The 23,775-nt window shown below is 45.9% G+C and overlaps 1 protein-coding gene across 1 annotated transcript; it reads left to right on the plus strand.

Moving 5' to 3' along the window:
• Nucleotides 1-22,289: 22,289 nt before the first annotated feature.
• Nucleotides 22,290-22,877, plus strand: LOC119382256 (uncharacterized). The gene has a single exon (XM_037649964.1). It carries the CDS (start codon nucleotides 22,290-22,292, stop codon nucleotides 22,875-22,877), a length of 588 nt encoding a protein of 195 aa, XP_037505892.1.
• The last annotated feature ends 898 nt before the right edge of the window (nucleotides 22,878-23,775 follow it).

The raw sequence follows: 23,775 nt of genomic DNA on the forward strand, positions 1-23,775 counted from the left end.
AGATACTTTTGAGTATCTGTATTTCTATATCGAGATACATTTGAAAAATGTATTCGTATCTCAGTAACGAAATACTTTTACGATGTATCGGTTGTATCGCGATACTATGCAGGACACGGGTATCTTGTTACATTTATTTTTTGTCGGAAATGAGTTGAGGCGTCTTTCCAATAGGAGAATGGTAGGTTTTTGTTTATTTTTGTGCCAATACAAGCAATGGCGCGCCGCCGGTCGCCGACAGATAGGGGGCGATGGTTACCCCTGAAGCACAGATTGGTCCATGTGGGGAATGCGCGCGACGCCGCAGACGGCAGTGTTGCCGGCCTCTGCCGACGAAAGTCGCTGTTTCTCAAGGCCAGTGCAGCACGCCTAATTTTTTTTCGGGTGGCAAGCCATTACTTCGTGACCCCCCACGCGAATACCGGCTTGGAACAGAGGCTTTTCCATGCTTCGCGTGCGTTCAGTTCTCAAAGCGGCGGCACTTCCAAAAGCAGTTCCCGTAGTCGCGGTGGAAGTGACTAGAAGATGGCTATCTTTGTCGCGCTTTCAGCCACCTCTACAACGTTTCAGGGTGCGTTCCTGATTGATTGCAAACGTGAAACGGTCTTTTGTGGTACCAGGCTCCACCGCCGGAGCCGACTTCGCCTGTTGCGGCGTGCTGAAATGGGTGCTGGTAGCGTCGGTGGTGGTGACAGCTTTATTGAAGAAGGACCCTTTCGACCCAGGCGACGAGTGCTTGCCGTAGTTTCTGATGGGGCGCTCTGAGCAGCTATCCCCGTTTCCACGTCTGTTTAGAGAGCTGTCAGGAGCGACTCGGGAGGGCTTAAACCCTCTCACCCCCAAGGAACGTGATTATGGGAAGCCAATGTTTGAATCCTGCAGTTTTGACATATTGGGCTCCATTGCGCGTAGGTAATTATGGCCGGCCTATACGCGCAGCGGATGCCTCAGCCGTGTGACCCGGCGCCGGCCGGGCCATACGGCTGAGGATTCCGAAGATGGGGGCCGACTTCAGCTTCTGAACGATCAGAACAACCCACGTAAGGGCGGAAGTGTTTCGGTATCTGGATGACCCGAGAAGAGATATCGCCCCTCTGCAGGGCAATCCGGCTATGAAGGCGGCATTTATTCACTATAACACGAATTTGCGCTCGCCTTCAGCGGTAGAGAGACTTTTTTTTTCTTTCGCGAGTCTCGTGCTGAGGATGAAGCGACGCTGTTTAGAAGACAGCCTATTTGAGAAGCTCACACATGCAGCAACCTTCTCAGCAAAGTTTATCCTATGTGGAAAATAAATCTATACTTTTTCTCAATTCAATGGTGTTCATTAGTGATTTAAGTGATTTGCTAAAACTGTGCTATTTCTAGCATAGTTCATTTTGTTGTCACCAAGTATGTCCGTTTCGGTGTCCAATGCTTGTTACTGTTGCTGTGAAATGGTGTATTTTTATTGCAATTGATACGAGTAATTATGTCATTAATAATAATTACGTACTTCGTACCCCCCACCCTCCCTCTGTAATGTCTCAGTGGCCCTAGGGGTACTGTAATAAATAAATGAACTGAAAGTTTCAATGCGCTGCAACTTTAATACCATTATGCTGCACTAATACGCAAATGTCTTTACGTAGTATGACCATCCTTGAAATAAAAAAACGTATTCCAGTATCTGTATCGCTGTATCTGTATTCCGGAATACTTTTTTCGTCTTATTGCAAAAGTATCTCCGAAATATCCCGTTACGTTAAAGGCGAATGTATCTCAGTATCTGTATTTTAGGCTTCCAGTTGATGTATTTCGATATCTGCATTCCAGAATACTTTTCTGAGTATCTGCCCAGCCCTGGTTTAGGGGAGGCACCGGGTCCCCACTTGCTGCATAGCAATTGTCTTATGCGTAGGGGTATACTGGGCTCTTCCCAGTCTGTAATGACTTTAGATCTCCCTGCAGTTAACTGTGCAGTTCCCTCTTGACCTTAGAGGGAGCACCTTGGTGGCTCGTTATGTAATTGTTCAAGCCATGGCATGAGCCGCCTCATTTATGGGAAGGTATAGGTGCCCGATCATTTGGACAGAATTTGCTGTTCGGTCAGCGACATGCACCCCTGGTGAAGTTGCAGAGTGAGGCTTTGGAGATGCTGGTTACATATCTGACACAACCTTAATGAAAACCAGCAGATGATGAAGCCAAGCAAGGTATAGGAGGCGTTAATTGTACTGTTTTAAGTGTATCACTGTACAAATTGTGATATAGATGTGAAGAAAATAAAGTGGACGAAAAGACAACTTGCCGCCATCAGGGACCGAACCTGCAACCTTCGGATAACACACTCAATGCTCTACCGTAGCTCACTTGGTAGAGTATTTGGCGTGTTATCCGAAGGATTTCAGGTTCGGTCCCTGACGGCGGCAAGTTGTCATTTTGTCTACTTTACTTCCTTCACATCTATATCACAATTTGTACAGTGATGCACTTAAAACAGTACAATTAATGTCCCCGATACCCTTGGCTTCATTACGTGCTGGTTTTCATTAAGGTTGTGTGAAGCAAAGAAATGAGCACTCAAAATTCCCTTCTTTCATTGATTACATATTTGGCTCACGTGGAAGCCATTGCCAATGCAATAGGCAATTCCTCGGCTCCTTAGGCGTTTTCAGCTCACATTGAGCCTCCCACTTTGGGATCGCCATCTGTTACAATGGACACGTTGCAAAGAGCTATGAAAATTGTCACATCATTCTTGTATTTTTATTCTGTGATTTGGGGTGAATCTTTCTAGGTAGGGGGAGTAATTAAAGATATCTGCGTATATTATGGGGAATATTCGCCCTTATGCTGTCTCATGCTGTGTAGTTCGTTATGTCAATAAGTTCATTGAGTGTGTGTGTGCCCATAGGACTCTGCGTGAGTCGTAATATTGCACTATCTTTAGTGACCACTACCTATAGTAGTCTTCCCTGACATTTGGAGTTTGGTACGGTGTTGCACACAGCTCATGATAATGCAGGCCTGCACTAGGCGTACCAAGTTGGCCTCTTTCATGGCAGAATGACAACTGAATATCCTTTAGATAATTAAGCCACATCATTTGTTTGGCGTATGGTTTAGCCTGTGTATGGTGTACTGCACAGTTTTTTCCTATCTGACTATTGCTGTCACCTACCCACAACATGATTCCATAAGCTTACAGGCCATGCTGTAATGCTTTCATGCTATTCAGTTCTACCAGTAAGCGTATACATTCAGCACAAAGGAAGATGGAACCAATCCCCAAGGTGTTCACCAGCTTTTGAATTCTACGTCACCTGATCTGATCTCCGTAAACAGGGGGTGGGTGCTCGAGCCGACGTTTCGACAAGTGGACTTGTCTTCTTCAAGGCTGGAACTGATTTCAGTTCCAGCCAAGTCCACTTGTCGTAACGTCGGCTCGAGCACCCACCCCCTGTTTATGGATTTTTTTCATCGCAGGCTTCCATCTTTCACTTCCTGCCGTTTTTTTTGGGGGGGGGATCTGATCTGATCTCCCCTGTTACGATTACCATCATATGGTACACATGGGTGTCCTTGTATACATGTAGGTATGTTTAGCTTTTGCAGCTTCTCTATAACAGCCTTGTGTGTGATGTTGTCAAAGGCCTTCATGAGACTCGTTCTAACGATTGCTTTGCTATGCAATATCTGCAATCACACGTCTATTATGTAGGGTTCAATTTGTAGCATAATGTTGTGTACGGACAGTTTTGGCCTGAACCTGATCACGGTATGGAGGAAAAGATCGCGGTCATCAATGCCTCAAGCTACCTACGTAGCTTCTGGCTTGGTATGACCACTTCAGCATGTCAACAAAATAACATTAATGCGATCCGAATGTACTTAGTCATATGAGCATTACATAATAGGCTTGCCTGTGTTCGATGTTATTGAAATAGGCCGGAGGTGATCTTGTTGCACCTCTTTTCTTGGCTTTGGGATAATTACCATCTGTGCAGTTTACCACTTATGTAGGTGGCTTGCTTGCCAGCATTCGATCAGATACTGGGAGGGAGCCATGATAGAATCATCACAAAAATTTTGCCACATCTTGTTAATGATTCTGGCGGGGCTGGGCATGGATTACATGCAGAACCTAATAAGTTTCACCCTGTCCTCCCCTCAATTATCGGGCTGTGTAGGTCCCAGTTTTTCTTCCCAGCTGTACGTGTAATTGTTCCTTGCATGGTTGTACAACTTAAGTATCGCGACTATTTCTTTTGATGTCTTCCTCAGTGTGTGATAACTGTTAACAAGAAAAAAAAACATCGCATGTATCCATGTATTTTATCTGGGCAGAGTAAGAAAAGAACACAGCAGTGTTGGGCAGTATCGAAGATACATGTAGCTTCGATACTATCTTAGATACTTTTTGGGTATCTTGTATCTGTATCGCGATACGTCTCGCAAAACAAGTATCTGTATCTGTATTTCCGATACATTGAAGAATGTATCGTGTATCTTAAGATACAAGGTACTGCGATCGCAGCACCACCGTGCGAAGCATAAACATTCGCTGAGCTCGAGCTTCTCAAGCTGATGCTGCTGCCACTAAGTCACCGGAATAAAACTAGAGGCAGTGACATTATTTTATCTTTCTGCAAGAGTTTGCCAGCGAGGATAGGCGATAAGCTCTGAGCGTCTCTATATATTGGTTGAGCAGAGTTACGAGGTGGCGCTCGCGTCGTCTCGACAGACAAGCACGCGAACGTCTGCGCCAAGCCGAACTTTTGTTTAATCGTTATTTTTTTAGTTTTGTCAGTGCCATGACACTTGGCAATTAGCCATTCTTCTGTGCCGAGTACTACAGTGCGTGCGGCAGGGGCGTAGCCAAGGGGGGGGGGGCGTCGGGGGGTTCAAACCCCCCAAAATTTTTCAGTTTTGCTTGCGTATGTATATATACACGCACACATGCAAACACACGCACGAACATATATTAAGTATGGTTGAACCCCCCCCCCCCGAAAAACATTTCTGGCTACGCCCCTGGCGTGCGGCGTCTTTCGCACTCATGCTGATGCCGCTGCAAAGTCATTATCGAAGTTCCTCTTGTGTGATCCTTCATTACGAAGTCTGAAGAATGCAAAAATGGCGGGTTCCTTTGCGTCTCGTGGCTTTCACACGTAGGTGATTTGAAACATTTCGTGAATGTAGAGAGAGAGAGAGAGAATAAGGTTGAAAGAAGGGCAGGTAGGTTATTTAGGGCTGAGCCCGGTAGGCTACCCTGCACTGGGGAAGGGGGGAGGGGGAATAAAGGTTAGAGAGAGGAGGAGAGAAAAGTCACTGTTGCCGTCGACGTAACGGCAGTTCTGCGCTTGACATCACAGGTGGTGAGTCAGTCCAGTGGCTGAAACTAAAGCAGCGCATTCGTTGCTTTAAGCAACTGGTATGCGCGGTCCTATGCAACCAAAAATCTTGTCGGCGGTGAAGTCATGGTGGTGCTGCTAGTGTTCTCAAGCAACAGACTTCTGAAGGCTTGCGAGAACTGGAGTGATTGTGTACAGCAGTTGCAACAGCTATAGCACCAACGGTATCGATGCTGGATTTAACAGAACAAGCATTCACGTAACAGACGCTATGTTGGCCCACGTCTGTTTTTCTTTCATTCAAAGAGCTTTTGAAATTATAATTTGATTGTTAGCAGAAGTTATTTTTTAGCTGTCCTTCTTTCCTATCCCGTACATTACCTATGCCTCTATAGTGTTTTTTTTTTTTTCTGCCGATCTGCTTACTGCAATATGCCTTTAACGTGCTACCAATGTAAGCGCTCTGCTTTATTCCAAGTTTTAACTGTCTGCGTCATTTCTGCGGCTGTTCTTTTTCAAGTGGAATATAAGTTTATATACTTATATTCCACTGGAATTTACTGTTATGTAAAGGTGATGTTGAGAACAAATATATAATAATCTGGGCGCGCCGGGAGTATACAGTAACGATAATTTTGCTTACTGCTAACTCAAATTTTGCATTATAACATCGTAAGTTATTAGGCGCCATCCTAAATATGTTGGCAAACACTGTTATGCAAAATGCTCCGTTTTTCTCATGAGCGTCCAAAAGAGTCGTTTTACGCCTTTTCCATAGGCACTGAATTTAATTATCGTAGCTATTAGGGGTTACCCACCGCGGTGGTCCAGTGCTTATGGAGCTTGACTGCTGGCCCGAAGGTCACGGTAGCCGGATTTCGATGGAGAGAAAATAGTAGAGGCCCGTGTGCTTATATGTAGGTTTTAGAACCCCAGGTGGTCAACATTTCCGGAGCCCTCCATACAGCGTCTTTCATAATCATATCGTGGTTTTTCGACGTAAAACGCAACATTTAATATTAGCTCTTGGGGGTGCATCCTGTATTGTGTTTCTATACTTATTCGCTGTGTTTGATACGGAGCCGCTTTTCTATTTTACTTAGATATATTTGTTTTCGTTGTTTAGGCTTCCCTTAATCCCTTTACTGTTGCTAGTCGCCACGTAATCGGATCTATAAGTGTCAACAACGTGAATAGCAGCGGTGTCCTGCAGCGCTTTGCGCAACTGTACAATTCGTCTGAAACGTTTCTGGGCTGCACATGTTTTTGGTTACGTACACCTGTCCGGTGATCCGTTATTGCGAAAACCGTAATATGTTTACCGGCAAGGTAGAACTCCACATCGGTATTTGCACCATCGTGCGGAGGCTTCTTATTGAAGTTCATGTGGTTACTTGGCAACCCACTTGCTGGTTAGCAAGCAGAGCAGCGACTAGCTATCAGTCACAAAAGCCACAAGCAAGAATCGCTATCAGCGAAATGTATAAAGAGCTGTCACGTTAAGCAGCTAAAACAACGCCAATAAGTTATTTCGGAATGAAACAGATATACCTTCAGCAAGAAGTACAAAACTTTTGAGATACTAAGAGAGTTTTCTTTCAAATGAAACACAATTGGCCGCATTTAAGAAATTTTCAAGCGAACATTTATGTGCATAGGCGTTTAATGCTCACTCTTTTATTTACACGTCGCCTGGGTAAAACAGGAACGCCAGAGCGGCGCCCACAACCGGCACACACTCTTTTATTTACACGTCGCCTGGGTAAAACAGGAACGCCAGAGCGGCGCCCACAACCGGCAGCCTGAAGGCCGCCCACAACGCTGCTTTTTCATTTTTTTAATATTTTTTTTCACCTTCAACAAATTTGAGAATGAATCGAAGTATCTTGAGATACAATTCGAATGTATCGTATCGGATACAATCAGTGTTGCAGTATCTTGTATCTGTATCCCAAATACTTCTTGCATGAGTATCTTGTATCGTATCGCGATACAATTTCAAAGTATCTTTGCCCAGCCCTGGAACACAGCTACTCAGCAGTCTTGCACAGTATTTGAAAGGAGAGGATGCCAGTCTGGTGCTGTAACTTCTGATAATAAAAGTTAAACTTCGAATAGAAACTCATATACATAGGCATGCGCAGAAGGGGGGCACACACCCCCTTGTCACCTAATAAGAGGGGGGTGCAAAGTCTGCCCCATACATTGACTTAACATGGAGGGGGGGGGGCGCTGCGATGAACCTTCGCCCCCCCCTCCTCCCCTGAAGGGGAACCCTGAGCACGCCTATGCTCGTACATCTATCACTCAAAAGGACGGCCAAGAACAGTGACAAAATTGGCCGCGTATCTGCGTGCTTCGCTGCAAATGTCGTCTAAAGACGATAGAAGAGGCGCTGCGTGAGATATGAACGCCATCTGGCAATACGTCGGGAAGCGTGAATGCTGTGTTGCGGGCTGGTAGTCCCGGCGCAGCAGCAGGCGAAGACCGGCGGTGACCAACGCGACCGGCGGGGACGCCAGCCAGCCCGAAAACGCGGTTTGGCGCGAAGCGCTGAAACAGAGAAACGTCCGCACTCAACGAGTACTCTCCACACACTCTTTTATTTACACGTCGCCTGGGTAAAACAGGAACGCCAGAGCGGCGCCCACAACCGGCAGCCTGAAGGCCGCCCACAACGCTGCTTTTTCATTTTTTTAATATTTTTTTTTCACCTTCTTGGCCTTCTCAAAACTAAAGTTTTTCAACACCAACCCATGACATTCGTACAGTGCAACAGAACCGAAACCGAAACACAACAATGATCTCGTGCGAAGGGCACGGAGGAAGGCAAATTTCAGCGCAGTCGCATTTTCAGCTTTGTTGAAACAGCGCTCACTAACGACGACGAAGTAAAAGAAGGCACAGGACAGGCGCTGCCTGTCCTGTGCCTTCTTTTACTTCGTCGTCGTCTAGTGAGCGCTGTTTCAACAAAGATGAACGCATACCAACTCGCTCAAGCTTCCATTCTTATGCATTTTCAGCGCAGCTTAAGAAACTAGGGTCCTTAAAATTACGTATGTATGCATTTCCTATTAAAGGAACACGCCACCTCATACTTACCTAGTGATGTTGCACCTCAGATATGCATGATATTTACTTTTTGATCGACAACGTTCACAAGTATGAAGAGCCGTACCAGTTCAAGGCGGCTGGCCCTTGGGCAAGTGGTTCAGCTTTGGCCGAGTGGCTGAATTGAGGGACGTGCCGACAAACAGAAAGACGGACAGACAGACCAAAATTTCTGCGTTTAAGTTCCCCAAGAAAGACTATCGTCTTTAAAATTTGAGCAGGCCCCTTGTCACCTAAGAAGAGGGGGGTGCAAAGTCTGCCCCGTACATTGACTTAACATGGAGGGGGGGCGCTGCGATGAACCTTCGCCCGCCCCCTCCTCCCCTGAAGGGGAACCCTGAGCCCGCCTATGCTCGTATATCTATCACTCAAAAGGACGGCCAAGAACAGTGACAATAATTTGAGCAGGCACTCGTGCTTTGCCATGGCCGCGGACTTATGACGCAAGGTTGAACGGCTTTGGGAGAACTAGGATATACGAGTGAACCTTGTGAAAATTCTCCTACTTGCAGCTTCTTTTTTTTTTTACCATCGTGCCTTTGTGGCCAACTGCGTAGATTCTGCAGTGCTAGCTGGAAAGAAAACGGACAATTTGTGGAAGCGCGCGTTTGCTTTCATTGCATTTCAGAACGGTGCCATCGGTGGCAGGGGTCGCCGTCAGTTTATGGCACTGCATCCGCCCCCTCCCCCCGCCCGCCTCCCCATTGCCGGCACTGCGCACTTCTATGATATGAAGAGGAAGAAATTTTATTCATGACCTACACGTCTGCACGTCGCGATCGATGGCCTGATCGTCGTGAGCGTGCAGCGCTGTTGCCGCGACAGGTTCCCTACCTGGATCATCGCATTAGAGACGTGTGCGGGGACGCCGTGTTCTTGCAAGTTGACGCGCACACACCTTCAAACGCTGCGATGTCGCGCCGAACGCGACCTAGCGCAGATGGGCTGATTGTTGCTGAGATGCGGCAGCAATAACTGAATTTCCTCTATACAGCGTTTCGGGCGTCCATGACCGCAACCATGCAACTCGTGCCGCTGTAGAACAGAACGTAACCGTGCAAATGCTTTGTTTACGTCAAAATGCAGAAAATTAAACCCACATGGGCAAAAGTATACGTTTGAGTCGTCTGCTGGTGATAGTCACCGCCATCGAACACATCTGCAGTGACGAACGTTTGCCAGCGCTTCGCGAACATCGCGTCGGCCAATCAGCGCGCGCATGCTGTCCGCTCGTGCGGTCCCACCGAGGACTGTTGCGGAAGCCTCACTCGAAAGGCGGAACGGAACAGAAAAATGGAGCGGAAACAGACGTGCGGTGGCAGTAACGCCGCGCGCTGGAAAGCGGGAGGTCGCCCGTTCGATCCCGCGCGTCGGGAAGTTTTTCTGAATTATTTTTCTTTGTGGCTTTGATATATATATATATATATATATATATATATATATACGGTGCATGACGACGGCGACGGCAAAAATCAGCCGAGAATGTCCATATAATTGCTATCGCAATAAAACGGACAACTTATCCGTCTTTGTCTTCCGCACCTCCTTGGCTAGCTTGTCCTCACTGAGGAATTTGATGGTCTCAAGTTTTGCGGGTATTAGGGTTACAGCGTTGAAATTTTTCGTAACCGCGAGCATGGCTTTTTCCGAGGAAAACCAAAAAATGTGAAACAGACAACTAAAGCAGAACGAGTTAGCAGTGCTAACAAAGCTGCCCATGACGACCACAAGAGAGTAGAAGTCATCCCGTATATTCATAAGGTCTCACATAACGTGAAAAAGGTTGCCACACGGCATGGTGTTCGCGTTGTGTTTTCGGCGCCGTGTAAGCTATCAAGTCTATGTGGCAGGATTGATGGGCCGAAACCCAACAGTGCCCTCTGTACCGGTCATAAATCTTGTTTTACTTCATGCATTGCAAGTGTTATTTATCGTATACCATTGTCGTGTGGTTGCGTGTATATTGGACAAACGGGACGATGCATTAATGTCCGCTTAAAAGAACATGAAGCGTCTATCACTTCAGGAGGAGGAGCAAATCTGCCTGCTCATTGCCGTGTGTGCGGCTGTTCTCCTGATCTGAAAGGTAAGGGAACCATGCGATATGAACGTGAAGTGATTGAAGCGTATCAAATCTGGAAACATGGCTAAAAAAAAAAAAATGCGTTAGTGTACTTCGTTGTCACTTTCAAAGAAAGAGATTGACTATTTAGAAAAATGTGGTTACTGATGTTATCTCTTTTGTTGTGAATCACGTGTTTTATGTACGACGCATGCGCGCTTGGCTTTCCTGGGAACGTTTTGTGTGATGGTTTCGTTAAACCTGTGTCTAGTTCCAGCGAGTGTCTGTCGTCTACTCCTCTTGTGTACGCGTCCGTAAGCTGGTTTTTCGTTTCTTCAAGTATGTACCAGCAACAGATTCTCCTGCGATATGTTTCTTCTACAATGGGCGACTTTTTACGTTTGTGTTCTAAGGAAAGTCAACTGACTGTATGCGTTACGGCGATTTCCCTTGTAGCGCCCTCGTTCGGGCGGCGCGCAAACCGGAGAGCGCGCGATGGCGAGAGAAGAAAATAAAGGCGCTAGGCTGTATCGTGGTTGATGCTGCAACAAACAGCGATCACCGTCCCGTAGTTATAGACATTAATATCCCCTTGGTCCCAACGGAATGTCAATCGCACACTTTTGTAAATTACTCACAATTTTAAAAAAAAGTTTACAGTCAACATTATCCTGTCTGACTAGCACTGAAAATGAAATTAAAGCCATGAGTTTGTGTTCTGTTTTAAAAAGCACTATGAAAAAATCACAGTTTACGAAACCTTCCACAAATGGAAAGTCTGTAAGTGCATGGTGGAATTCTGATTGTGATCGAGAGTACAGGTGCAGAAAGGCTGCATGGAAAAAATTTTTAATTAACCAGAATCCTACTAATTGGAGTAATTATAAATATGCCAAAGCTAAATTTAAGAGAACTGTTTCCGAAGCTAAAGCTAAACATGACGATAATCGTTATGCTTTTCTATCTAAAAGCAAGAATAAACAAGCTCTTTTTAGATTTCTTAGATCTCGTAAGGCTATTCCTTCTCCTATTAACGTAGAATCAGTTGTTCCAACTTCAAAAGAATTGGCTGATTTATTAGATGAAATTGCATTGGGACTAAAACAGCGATTTGCCTTTCAATTACAAACAAAATTCCAAAAACCTTTATATGTGAATGATTTCGTTGACGTAACCATAGAAGAACTGGCGCATGCTGTTCAGTTACTCCCGAATTCAACCCCCGGTCCTGACGGTATTACGTCAGGCATGTTAAAAATATCATTTGATGTGTCTCAATTTGATGTGATTTGTCAACGTGGATTTTTGGGCTAGTTGGTTATATGCTGATAACTCGTTATTGAGCCCATGTCAGATAGGATTTAGACCTGGATACTCCATCTGGCATGCACATGTAGATTTAGAGGGACGTATTAAGCTTGCTCGTCACAAGCGGCAATCGGCAGCAGTAGTCACTCTAGATTTGGCTAAGGCGTACGACAGTGTTGAACATGTCATATTGCTCAATGCCTTAAAAAACTTGAATTTTCCGGGATATATGATCAATTGGTTGTATGAGTTCCTAAAGGATAGGGAATTTTACTGTTCCCAACGTGGCTTATCATCCTCGAAATATGAGCAATGTAGAGGGGTCCCTCAAGGTTCAGTTCTTTCCCCTGTTTTATTCAATATTCTATTAAGTTCAATTCCGTTGAACAATAACGTTACAGTTTATGTATATGCAGACGACAACGTGGCTTATCATCCTCGAAATATGAGCAATGTAGAGGGGTCCCTCAAGGTTCAGTTCTTTCCCCTGTTTTATTCAATATTCTATTAAGTTCAATTCCGTTGAACAATAACGTTACAGTTTATGTATATGCAGACGACATTGCATTCTTCGCTTCGGCAGGTAATATTCACTCACTGTATGCAGTACTACAATCATACTTGGGAAGTTTAGAATTCTGGTTTGAACATATTCGAATGACACTAAACGTTAGCAAAAGTTCCTTGATTGTTTTTTCATTGAATGCTCCAGTTAACATTTCCCTTCAGTATCGTCAAGAAGTAATTCCCCAAAATGACTGTGTCAAATATTTAGGAGCTTTTATGATGAAAAACTCAGCTGGCGCAAACACATTGAGCACGTCAAATGTAAGGCAACACGCGCTGTTGGGATGTTACGTAAGCTTGGTCACCATCCTTCTGGGCTACGCAGAGACAAGCTACTTATGATTTATCGGATGTATGTTCGACCAATTTTAGAGTTTGGTTGCATATTATACTCAGGGGGGCCTGCATACAAGTTTCATCCCCTGGTTCTCATAGAGCGAGAGGCCCTTCGAAGTTCTAGGGGTACCAAAATTTACAGCAAACAGTATTCTATACCTAGAAGCCCGAATCCCCACTCTAGTTTGCAGATTCTGCATTCTCACCGTCAAAACATATTTAAAAAATTCGGCAGAACCCATGTACCGTGGGAGTTACAAAATGACCTTACAAAATGACGCTAAAGATTTGTATAAATTTTATACGCACATTTATATATGTTGAAGAGCCGCATATGTGTTATATAACAAGTTGTTTACGGTTAGGTAACGCTGCCAATGGCAACGTGGGTATTACCAACACCAGAAGCGGTAAGCTGATATGTAGTGCTTATACGTGTCCCGAGAACGCACGCACGCTTCACGAACCCGTGTGCATGTGTGCAAGAAGTTCTTGACAGTTCTTGAACAAGGACACCATCACCGCGATCAGTGAGCACCAGCAGCTGGTCATGACTTGTTATAGGATCCGGTCGTGATCGTGGTGACGAGGGGTCGATGTGTAGTGCTGCTGGAATATGTGGATGCCTCGGCCATTTCGCCGACAAATTGTCTGTCGACAGAGCCGGCGACATGTCGGAACCTGAAGCCACCCTTCGCGTTGGTGAGGTATAGGCCGTCGAGGCTGGTTGGCCTGGATAGTGCTATGTAGACCAACATCAGTGGATGGTGTTTGTCGTATTTGTAGACTACGTCCAGGCTTACGTAAAAAAATCACAGCATATCCACGGAGTGAATGATGATGAGTGGGCGAAGCTGCGGAGGTTCATCGGTAAACCGTGAATCTTCCGTGAATTCTGCCCAGTACATCATCACCGACGTGAGATCGGGCGCGTTTATACTAAAGGTTCGATGAGTTATGACGACTTGCAGCTCACTTTAATTTTACATGTACGCTGTGAATTTTCATTGTTTAGAAAACTGTTGCTTTAGAAAACATGTGGCGTCTTTCGTTAAGCAGCTGGCGTCTTTTCGCTTTGCTTTAGAAACATCTGGCGTTCTTTCGTTTTGCTTTTACAAAACATCTGGCGTCTTTCGTTGGTTTAATTCATCAATCAACGGCGTTTTGAACAAAATTTTTATTGTTTAATCACGCACAGGAGAAATCTCACCAGGCACTACCTCGGAGGTAAACAATGGCTGCTAATGGGAATGAGAGAGAGAAGAAGTCGTCTTTTAGCTAACACTTACACTTCTACTTCTACTAACGTTTCCTACTGGAACATGCCAATGGCTGCTAATGGGGAATGAGAGACAGAAGAATTCGTCTTTTAGTTAACGCGCACGCTGCGAATTTTTTATTGTTCAACAACGCACAGGAGAAATCTCCCACCGGCACCACCTTGGAGGTCAAAGCGTAAGACTTGTTACGCACTACTACTACGACTACGACTACGAGGGACGAACGGGTGCCGCCTTAAGGAGCTTCGCCCCTAAAACTCAGATGGTGGACGCATCCAGCGTGGCCGTCGGAGCCGTCTTACAGCAGTGCATTAACTCTGAGTGAAGACCCTTGTCGTTTTACTCTCGGAAGCTACTTCCTGCTGAGACCCGCTACAGCGTCTTCGGTCGGGAATTACTAGCCATCTACGCTGCGATACAGCACTTTCCGCATTTTCTGGAAGGATGCTCGTTTTACGTGCTGACTGACCATAAGCCACTGGCGTATGTTTTCCGCACTAACTCATCCAAGTACGTGCCCCGTGAACTCCGCCATCTTGCTTATATATCGGAGTTCACGACTGATATCCGCTACGTGAAAGGAGCTGACAACACCGCCGCAGATGCCCTTTCTCGTATAGCCGCGGTTAACTCTCCATCTCCAACCATCGACTGGGCCTCATTCTCCTCCGCACAGCAGGATGATAGAGAGCTTGCCGCTTTTAACATGAAAGTGTTTTATGCCGGGGTCCACCAAGACTTCAGTGACGTATTTCCGTCACGGAAATGACGTCGAAAAAATATACACAATCAGATGGCAAAGAAAAAACGGTACCGTCAAAGGGCATCGAACCCACGACCGCTCGGTCCGCAACGACAGGTGCCGGGCACGCTACCCACTGCGCCACGGTCACAGACTCTGGAGGCTTTACGAACGCGCCTTTTATATCTACCACTCTCCCGGTCGGCGGGGTGGTGTTGACATCTGGGAGTGGTAAGGTAAAGTAATTCGTAATTGTTGTGGCCTCCGCGACTAGCACCTGCAACGCGTTTACGCGTCCGTCCCATTCGGCGCGTTTTCAATAGAAGTTGAATTTTGTCAATGCTTTAACACTCCGCGAGGTCGACAAAGGTCGTGGGAGCACGCTTTACAAGTTGGTTGGTTGGTCGGTCCTCAGTTACTTGGCGCAACCCACCACGGGGGATCGGCAATGAAACAGTCGGTACCTTATTTTAGAAATTAAATTGTTTTACAATACGAATAAGTTTAGGAATGAATGTTTTAAAAAATTAGATTCACTGGTACAATCCAGATGCTAAAAAAAAACCATTTGAATAGGTTGAAACAGTGAAATGGTGCATAAACTTAACATTCTATTCTTTTTGTTTCCCGTAAAAACTCGCACACGGCTGCGCAAACGTTCCTGTGGCTAAAGCCCATTTCAGTTGCACCAAAGGAAAGAATCACCGGAAGGGATAAATTTAAGCCCATCCTTCGGAGAGGTTGATCTAGCAATCGTTTTCTTTGATTTGTGAACAATCAGCATGTTAAAAAGAAATGATGCAGAGATTCACTCTCGTTGCAGTGGAGGCATAAGGGTGACTGTACCAGACCCGACCTGTGTAGGTAGAAGTTCAGTGGGGGAACTCGGCATCTTATCCTGGTAATTGATACTTCTTCCCTTCTAGTGCAGCACCAACGATTTCTCCATGGATACTTAAGGTGTGGAAACTCAGATGTTGCCAAAGCCGATTTGGCAAAGGTATCCGACGTTGCAAACTTTTCAAATCGTGCTACTGACACGAACGCCACCGTCGGCAATATCGAGATTATGGGACCATTATGTGATGCCACCGCAAGTGCATCTGCATATTCATTGAGGGTTAGACCCTTGTGCCCTGGTACCCACACTAAGCGAATAAGGCGATAATGTCTTGGGACAAGGGAATAAAATACTTCTAAGGCATTCGAGAAATTAGGTGCAGTTAATGCAGAGCAGATAGATAAACAATCTGTCAGAATGACAGCTTCTGTTATTGATAGGGGCAATTTACGTAAGGCTAGGACAATGGCAAGCAATTCCGCTTGATAAATAGGCGTAAAGTCGGGTAATCGAATTGAAAAGGACCAATCCAAAGCTGAGGATGCAATTCCCACTCCTGCCTTTTCTTCACAAACTGAAGCGTCAGTCGCTATAAGGATGTTTGTTTCTAAATGTGACAGGTGGTCTTCCAAAACGGCATTCAGGTACCTATTGGGTAAATGTTTGCATTCTTTAGGAAATATATTGTCGAATTCTATTCTAATTGTTTGAGGAGATCTGTTAAGTACAAGTACTTCACGAAGGTTTACTTGTATTTTTTCCAAAAGCTTTTGTGCGACAATCACTTGTGGGCACCTTAATCTAGACCACTGCTGGTTAAAAAAGGACGTCTGCTCATTGATAAAAACATAAAGTGACCTTCTCTGAGGTGTCGCATATATCTTTAGGAAGGTACGTACGGTTAGAATTTGGAACCGTGTAAGAAGAGAAGGCAGGCGCGCTTCTTTATACAAAATATTATTTGCGACAAATTTAGTAAGCCCAAGACATAATCTTAATGATTCGCGTTCTAGCAGAACCAGTCGTCGAAGTTTGTACGCAGGTGCTCCGGAAAACAAGACGCAGCCAAACTCCAATATCGGGCGTATATACATACAATAAATCATAATGAGCACATCACGACGTAAACCAGATCGTTTACTGCTGACTCTACGAAGCATCCCTACCGCCCGTGCTCCTTTAACTGCCATATTTTCTATATGCGCATCCCAATTGAGTTTTTCGGTATAGATCACCCCTAAATACTTGACTGATTCCACCTGCGGAATGACATCTTGTCGGTAAAGTAACGAAATTTGCACTGGGACACTTAGTGGGAAAACTACCATTGCGCTTTTCCTTATGTAAAAAGATAAATTAATGCCCTCAAGCCACGTTTCCAGAGTGTTCATATATATTTGTAGAATTTGATACAGTGTATGTATATCTGCAGCTGAAGCAAAAAATGCAATGTCGTCGGCATATACATACACCTGCACGTCATGTTGTAAAGGGATAGTACACAGCAATATATTAAATAATAATGGTGACAATACCGAGCCTTGCGGAAGACCTCTAGTTTGTTTATAGTTTGAAGAAGACACACCATATTGAGAGCAATAAAATTCTCTGTTTTTTAAAAAGGAATATACCCATGCAACGAAGTAGTGTGGTAAATCTACTTGCGTTAGCGAATTTATTAATTTAACGTGTTCTACGCTGTCATAAGCTTTTGTAATATCGAGAGTGACTAAAGCGGAAAAGTGTTTCTTAGAACGAGCTAATTGTATCCTGCTTTCTAAGTCAACATGGGCACACCAAATGGAGTAGCCACGCCTGAATCCAATTTGGCATGGGCTCAAAATCATGTTTTCGTTCAACCAATTTTCTATCCGAATGTGTAAGATTCTTTCGATTAGTTTTACCAGATTAGATGTGAGCGAAATAGGCCTAATGTTATCTAAAGTGAATCCAGCTCCATGCTTTTTTAATAAAGGAATTATTTTCGCCATTCTCCACTCAGGCGGGATCCATGAATTTCTAATAGAGTGGTTAACTATTGCAAGTAAATCCTGGGGCGAAACTTTATGTACAATTTTTATTACCGATGCGGTTATGCCATCAGGACCTGGCGCAGCATTGGGCAAGATGTTCACTACTTGTGCTAGTTCCGAAGCTGTCACTTCTTCAAAGTCGTCACTTTTGACAGGGGACCATGAGTGGAGTGAACACGCAGCCGTGAAGCGACTTTCAAGACCTTTGGCAATATTTTCCAGGAAACTAGACAACTCAATTGGCGTGGAGACTACCGATTCGATGTTAATTGGTGACGGAATTACTTTTTTGGCTTTAAGGAAATTAAAAAGGGGTTTCCTATTACCAGGCTTTGAAAGGAACTCTGAACGTTGGTTATCATGACAATCCTTTGCAGTGGCGACTGTTCGTTTAAAAACCGCAGCCGCATACTTATAATCCCTCCAATTTTTAGGACATTGGTTGTAGAGCAGTTTACGCCACGCAGCTTTTCTTAGTCTGTAATCCCGTGTACAATCCGAGTTCCACCAAGGATTAGAAGAATTGCTTTTAGAAACGTTTACTGTAAATTTAGCTTGATTTAGAGATTTCTTTATCAGATCGCTGAAGTTCATAGCATTTTGCTCTTCATTTTCATATGTTCGTTTTGACAAAACTACTCGTAGCACCTTTTCAAATGTATTAAAATTGATGTGAGTAATCGACTTGCTGTTTAGTGAAGTGACGGGAAACACAAGCTCAAAGAATATAGGAAAATGGTCACTACTTGTACCCGAGTTCAAAGTAGACCATGTAGAAATAGAGAGCCTGGGACTACAGAAAGTAAGATCAATCGCAGAGATAGACCGATTACAAGCGAAAGTTGGTGTTCGCTGGTTAATACATGTTAAATTATTCTTAGAAACGAAATCCCACAGACGTTTCCCACACGTATCTGTTCTGAAACCCCATGAAATATGATGCGAATTAAAGTCTCCTGCCAATAGAATTTCTTTCCTGCAAGATGTAATTACAGAATCTAAAACATTAGAATTTTGAACACCTGCTGGAAAATATGCATTTACTAATGAAAAGGGAAGACATCCCGGAAGGGAAATATCTAATGCTAAAATTTCGCTTTCTAAGTTCATTACTTGAGCTGTAATTCTTACCCGATGAGCAAATTTCAGAGAAATAAAGACTGCTAAACCGCCACCCCGAGAGGGTCGGTCTAAACGAAATGTGCGGTAATTTTTTAGATGAAAGCTCTTTTCTTTCGAAAGCCAAGTTTCTTGTAACACAATAACATCAGGTGAATGTTGATTGCAGAGGTAAAATAAATCTGTTGATGCAGAAAAAATTGACCGGCAATTCCACTGTAAAATTTTTAATCCACCTATTTTGACGAGATACCGGCAGCATTCACTGCCTTATCCAATATGCTATCTTTCAAAAAGTCGTTTTTTGATGCGATTTCCTTATATTTTTTGCTCTTCCCTTTTGGACTCACTGGAGAACCTTGCTTTCTAGGCGATGCCCGCCGTTTCATATTTCTAGATTCTGTCTCCATTTGTGAATCAAGAGAACTTGAATCCGAGCTCCATTCCAATTCTTGTTCAACGGGAATTATCTTACGGCTAGTGTTCGATGGCCCGGGTTTTGGTGAATATAACTGCTCTCCATCAGGTGCTATTTTCGTGCGGCTGGTTTTCAAGGAAACTGGTTCTTGCGAGCCTGTGTTTACCTCCTTTGTTGAAGAAAGTAACGGGGTTCCTTCCGGTTGGTTTACACTCATCAGGATTTGAGTCATCTGTGCGTTCACTATTTGAGCCAACGATTCCGTCAGCGTTACAAAAAGATTCTCCATTATCCTTGTCATTGTTTTTTCAACAGTAGAAGCTATTACCTCTGAGAGTGAGGAATCTGTGACATTATTACTACGGTTCGTAGCATTAGCGTACCCACGAGACCGCTCTGCGATGGCAGCTCGAGCTTCACGTCTAGAACATCGTTTTTGTTCAATGGTCTCCATGATTTGAATTTCCTGAGCCCTCGCGGGACAGTTACCATCATCAGCTGAGTGCGAACCACCGCAGAGACAACAGGACCTTTCCTGTGATGCACATTCGTCAGCGTTGTGTTGTCCTGCACACAGTTTACACCGCGCTACTGACCTGCATCCCTTTACACTATGACCATAACGCCAGCATTTATAGCACTGCAGTGGGCGAGGAGATAGCGCTTCAACTCGATATATCAGTGGCCACGCCTTGATTTCTGTCGGTCTAGTTGTACCAGCAAAGGTAACTATCACCGACTCGGTCGGGATCTTTCTGCTGTCAAAGCTGCGCGTGCAACGGAACACTGAGACTGCTCCTGCTACAGAAAACATCTCTAGAATTTCAGACGGGGAAAGGCTCGAGTCCACCCCACGAACTAAACCTTTAACACAGGCCAAGTGAGAAGGTATAAAACAGCTCACCGGGAGGGAGGCAAATGTAGTGCACTTTAGAAGATCTGAAATGCAGGCCTGGTCCGGTGAACAGCACAAAATACCTCCACGACCAAACTGACGCACCTCAGTGATCAATTGGAAATGCTCAGTCACCTTCCGGAGCTCTTCCTGAATGCTTTTCGGATTCTTCATTCGAACGGACTCCCCATTTGTTGGAACCAGTGCCACTGGAACGTTGCTCAGACCGCTGCGCAAGAAAACATCAATCGGTAAATGATTAGGAGCAAGACAGGCCGACCAGGCAGCATTTGCCTGGCCGGAAGACGAGACAGACATCAGTCTGTCTGCCTGAGTCAGCACCGCCCGTTATGGCCGCACCCCCCGGGAGGATGCACCTAACGCCGAAGGAGCAGAGTCTTCAACAGACGGGCGACGAAGCAGAGACGGCTGAACGAACCGGGGGACAAGTGCGTCTAAGAAAGGGAGGCAACCGTCTTTCTCTTCTTCCACCAAGTTTTCGGTACCGCTATGGGAGCATCCATTTCAGTCACGACCGCAAATGTAACAATGGAAGCAATTGAAAACAAGGCACTGGAATCATTTCAGCCGAGACCCAAGGTCTTCCTGAGATACGTCGACGACTGCTTCTGCGTTATCAAGAAGAAGGACGTGCAACCTTTCCTTGACTGCCTAAATGGCATCGAGCCTTCCATCAAGTTCACGGTGGAAGAAGAGAAAGACGGTTGCCTCCCTTTCTTAGACGCACTTGTAAAGCGTGCTCCCACAGGCCTCGCCTTCGCCGTGTACCGAAAGCCAGCTCACTCCGGTAGATACCTTGACTACGAGTCAGTTCATCCGGTAGCCCACAAACGCTCAGTGGTGCGTTCTTTAGTTCAACGAGCCATTCGCACCTGTTCCGATGCAAGAAGCCTGCAGGAGGAGCTCCAGACCATTGAAAATGACCTCATCAGGAATGGATATCCTAAACATTTTATTAAGAAAGCAACTAAGTTCATCATGCATAACCAGCAGCAAAACAGTCAAGCCATTGATAATACAGCGTCAACACGCCAGCGCGCAGCGATCCCGTACATTCAAGGTGTAAGCGAAGCCCTAGCTCGCGTGTTTAGAAAGCGTGGTGTCCAGATCGCGCATGTGCCAGCAAGCAAGCTTAAGGGTGACTTGCTAAATGTGAAGGATCCTCTCCATCGGTAACGTTTTCCTGGCGTGGTCTACAAGATACCATGCGCCGACTGCGAATCGGTGTACATTGGCGAAAGCGGAAATTTCTGCAAGCGTTTGAAGCAGCACAAGAACGACGTCGCCAAGGGCCACACAGTGACAAATGCACTCGCAGAGCATTCCGAGAAGACGGGCCACGAGATAAGCTGGGACAACGCGCGCATCATGGCCACGGAGAAGAATTGGACGACGAGGCTCAATCTCGAGTCACTAATAATTCAGACCACGAGTAACACAATCAATAGATCATCTGGCACATTAAACCACGTGTACTCCCGGACTTTGCGTCATGCGCTCAACGCTACTTAAGAACCTGCTGCTCTGCCGTCATTCCATTGTGAACAAGGGATCCGTACGGATCCCGAAACATCATTTTGTTGTTTTTTGACATTGGTCAGTGACCTGTTTTTTACCATGCCTTTACCTGACCAGACGGTATTCCGTCGAACTCTCGACTATATCTGAGCCCTTGTGGTGCGATGTCTCAGCTGCCCTTCCCCGCCCTTTCGTTCCCGCTTCATTACGACGCACCGTTTTCCACTCCTTACACGACATCTGTCACCCCGGCATTCGCGCTACTCAGCGTCTTCTCACCCAGCGCTATGTCTGGCCCGGAATCAACGGTGATGTGCGCGCTCGGACGCGCATGTGCCTGCCCTGCCAGAAGACAAAGGTCTCCCGTCATACTAAGACACCTCCCCAACCTTTCCTTCCACCCGGCCGTCGTTTCGACCATGTTCATCTAGACATTGTGGGCCCTCTACCAGTGTCTCAGGGGTACCGTTGACCATGGTCGATCGTTTCACACGCTGGCCAGAGGCTGTTCCAATTCAAGATATCACCGCCGAGACAGTTGCCCGCGCTTTCATTTCTACGTGGGTATCCCGTTTTGGCTGTCCTGGCACCGTGACAACAGACTGTGGACGTCAATTTGAGTCCTCGCTGTTTCCTTGCCTTAATGGCATCCTCGGAGCCAGACATTGCCGTACCACGGCTTATCATCCCTGCGCCAACGGCATGGTGGAGCGCCTTCACCGACAACTGAAGACCGCCTTGACGACCCGCCTCAATAGAGCCACGTGGGTTGACGCCTTACCACTGGTGCTCTTAGGTTTACGAGCTGTCATCCGGGCAGTGCTCAACAGCAGAGCTGGTGTACGGCACTTCTCTACGGCTTCCGGGAGACTTCTTCACGTCAACGAAGCTACCAGACCAGCCACAACAATTCCTACAACGCCTCCTCGACTGCTTTCAAGACCTCCGGCCCACTCCACCCAGACCTTCCGATTCCGAAACAAGACAATATTCGTCCACCCTGATCTGGCCACTGCAACACACGTTTTCGTGCGCCACGACGCGCTCAGACCACCTTTGACACAAGCCTGCGACGGACCATTCCGCGTCCTTAACCGCACCCCCAAAACTGCCACTCTTCTTCAGAACGGCCGTGAAGAGACAGTCAGTTTGGACCGACTTAAGCCGGCGTACCTGGAGACCGCGATAGAAAACCTCTCATCTACGCCTGACCTTCCGGTGGATTACCACAAACGGCATTATGACGGCATGTCACATTCCGGCTTCCAGTCTACACGGGGGGCCCTGTAGCGCCCTCGTTCGGGCGGCGCGCAAACCGGAAAGGGGACCATGAGGCGATGCGAAGCAGTGTTTCGGCATGTAGAGCCCGCGTTCTAGAGGTGGAGTGGTGAGGGGGAAAGGGGAGACGGGGAGTGGAGAGGGGGAAAGGAGAGGGGAGGGGAAAGAGAAAGGGAAGGGGAAAGGGAAGGGGAGAGGTGATGTGGAGAGGGGGAGGGGAGAGGGGGAAATGGGGAGGAAGAGGGGGAGGGGAGAGCGAATGGGGAGAGGGATGGGGGAGATGTGATGTGCAGAGGGGAAGGGGAGATGGGGAAAGGGATAGGGGAGTGGAGAGGGGAAGTGGAGAGGGTGTGCGCATGCGCAGTAATGGTGGTCACGCCGCACACCACCACCCAGGCACGCCGCGAACGCTCAACATAAATTTTTGTTTCTCGCCAAAAACAAAAAACACTCCGATTAAACTTTCACAAATAAATCTCCTTTGTTTACTCTTCCCAACGAGACCAAGCGTGCATTTTTTACTTGGACTGCATCACCACTCTACATGTGCCTGAACGTGGAGCATTTCACACATTTTTCAATGTCTGCGCCCCTTCCACTTCGAAACTACTCGGTCATCGACTTCAATACTTTTTTGACACGCTTACTGCCAACTATCGAGCCATATGATATAGTTCTATTTTGTCTGTAATATTCGTAGAATTTTTAAAAAATAATCAAAATGGGCGAAGAATTGCAGCATTGCTTCACCACAAAGCACATGGTGAGACAAGGTAGTGGTCATCAATGGGCAATAATAAGATAGTGCCATTCCTTTTAAAGTAAACAGCAGATATTAAACGCGTTCCGTAAAGTATTGTATCTTTAGAGTATTTTTTCGCAACCTATGGTTCACCCACTACGGCAAAAT

Source organism: Rhipicephalus sanguineus, chromosome 2 (genome assembly GCF_013339695.2).
Source record: "Rhipicephalus sanguineus isolate Rsan-2018 chromosome 2, BIME_Rsan_1.4, whole genome shotgun sequence".
Lineage (NCBI taxonomy): Eukaryota > Metazoa > Arthropoda > Arachnida > Ixodida > Ixodidae > Rhipicephalus > Rhipicephalus sanguineus.

Coding starts and splice junctions, on each gene's coding strand:
- LOC119382256 (XM_037649964.1), top strand. CDS start 22,290: ATGGTGGAGCGCCTTCACCGACAACTGAAGACCGCCTTGACGACCCGC.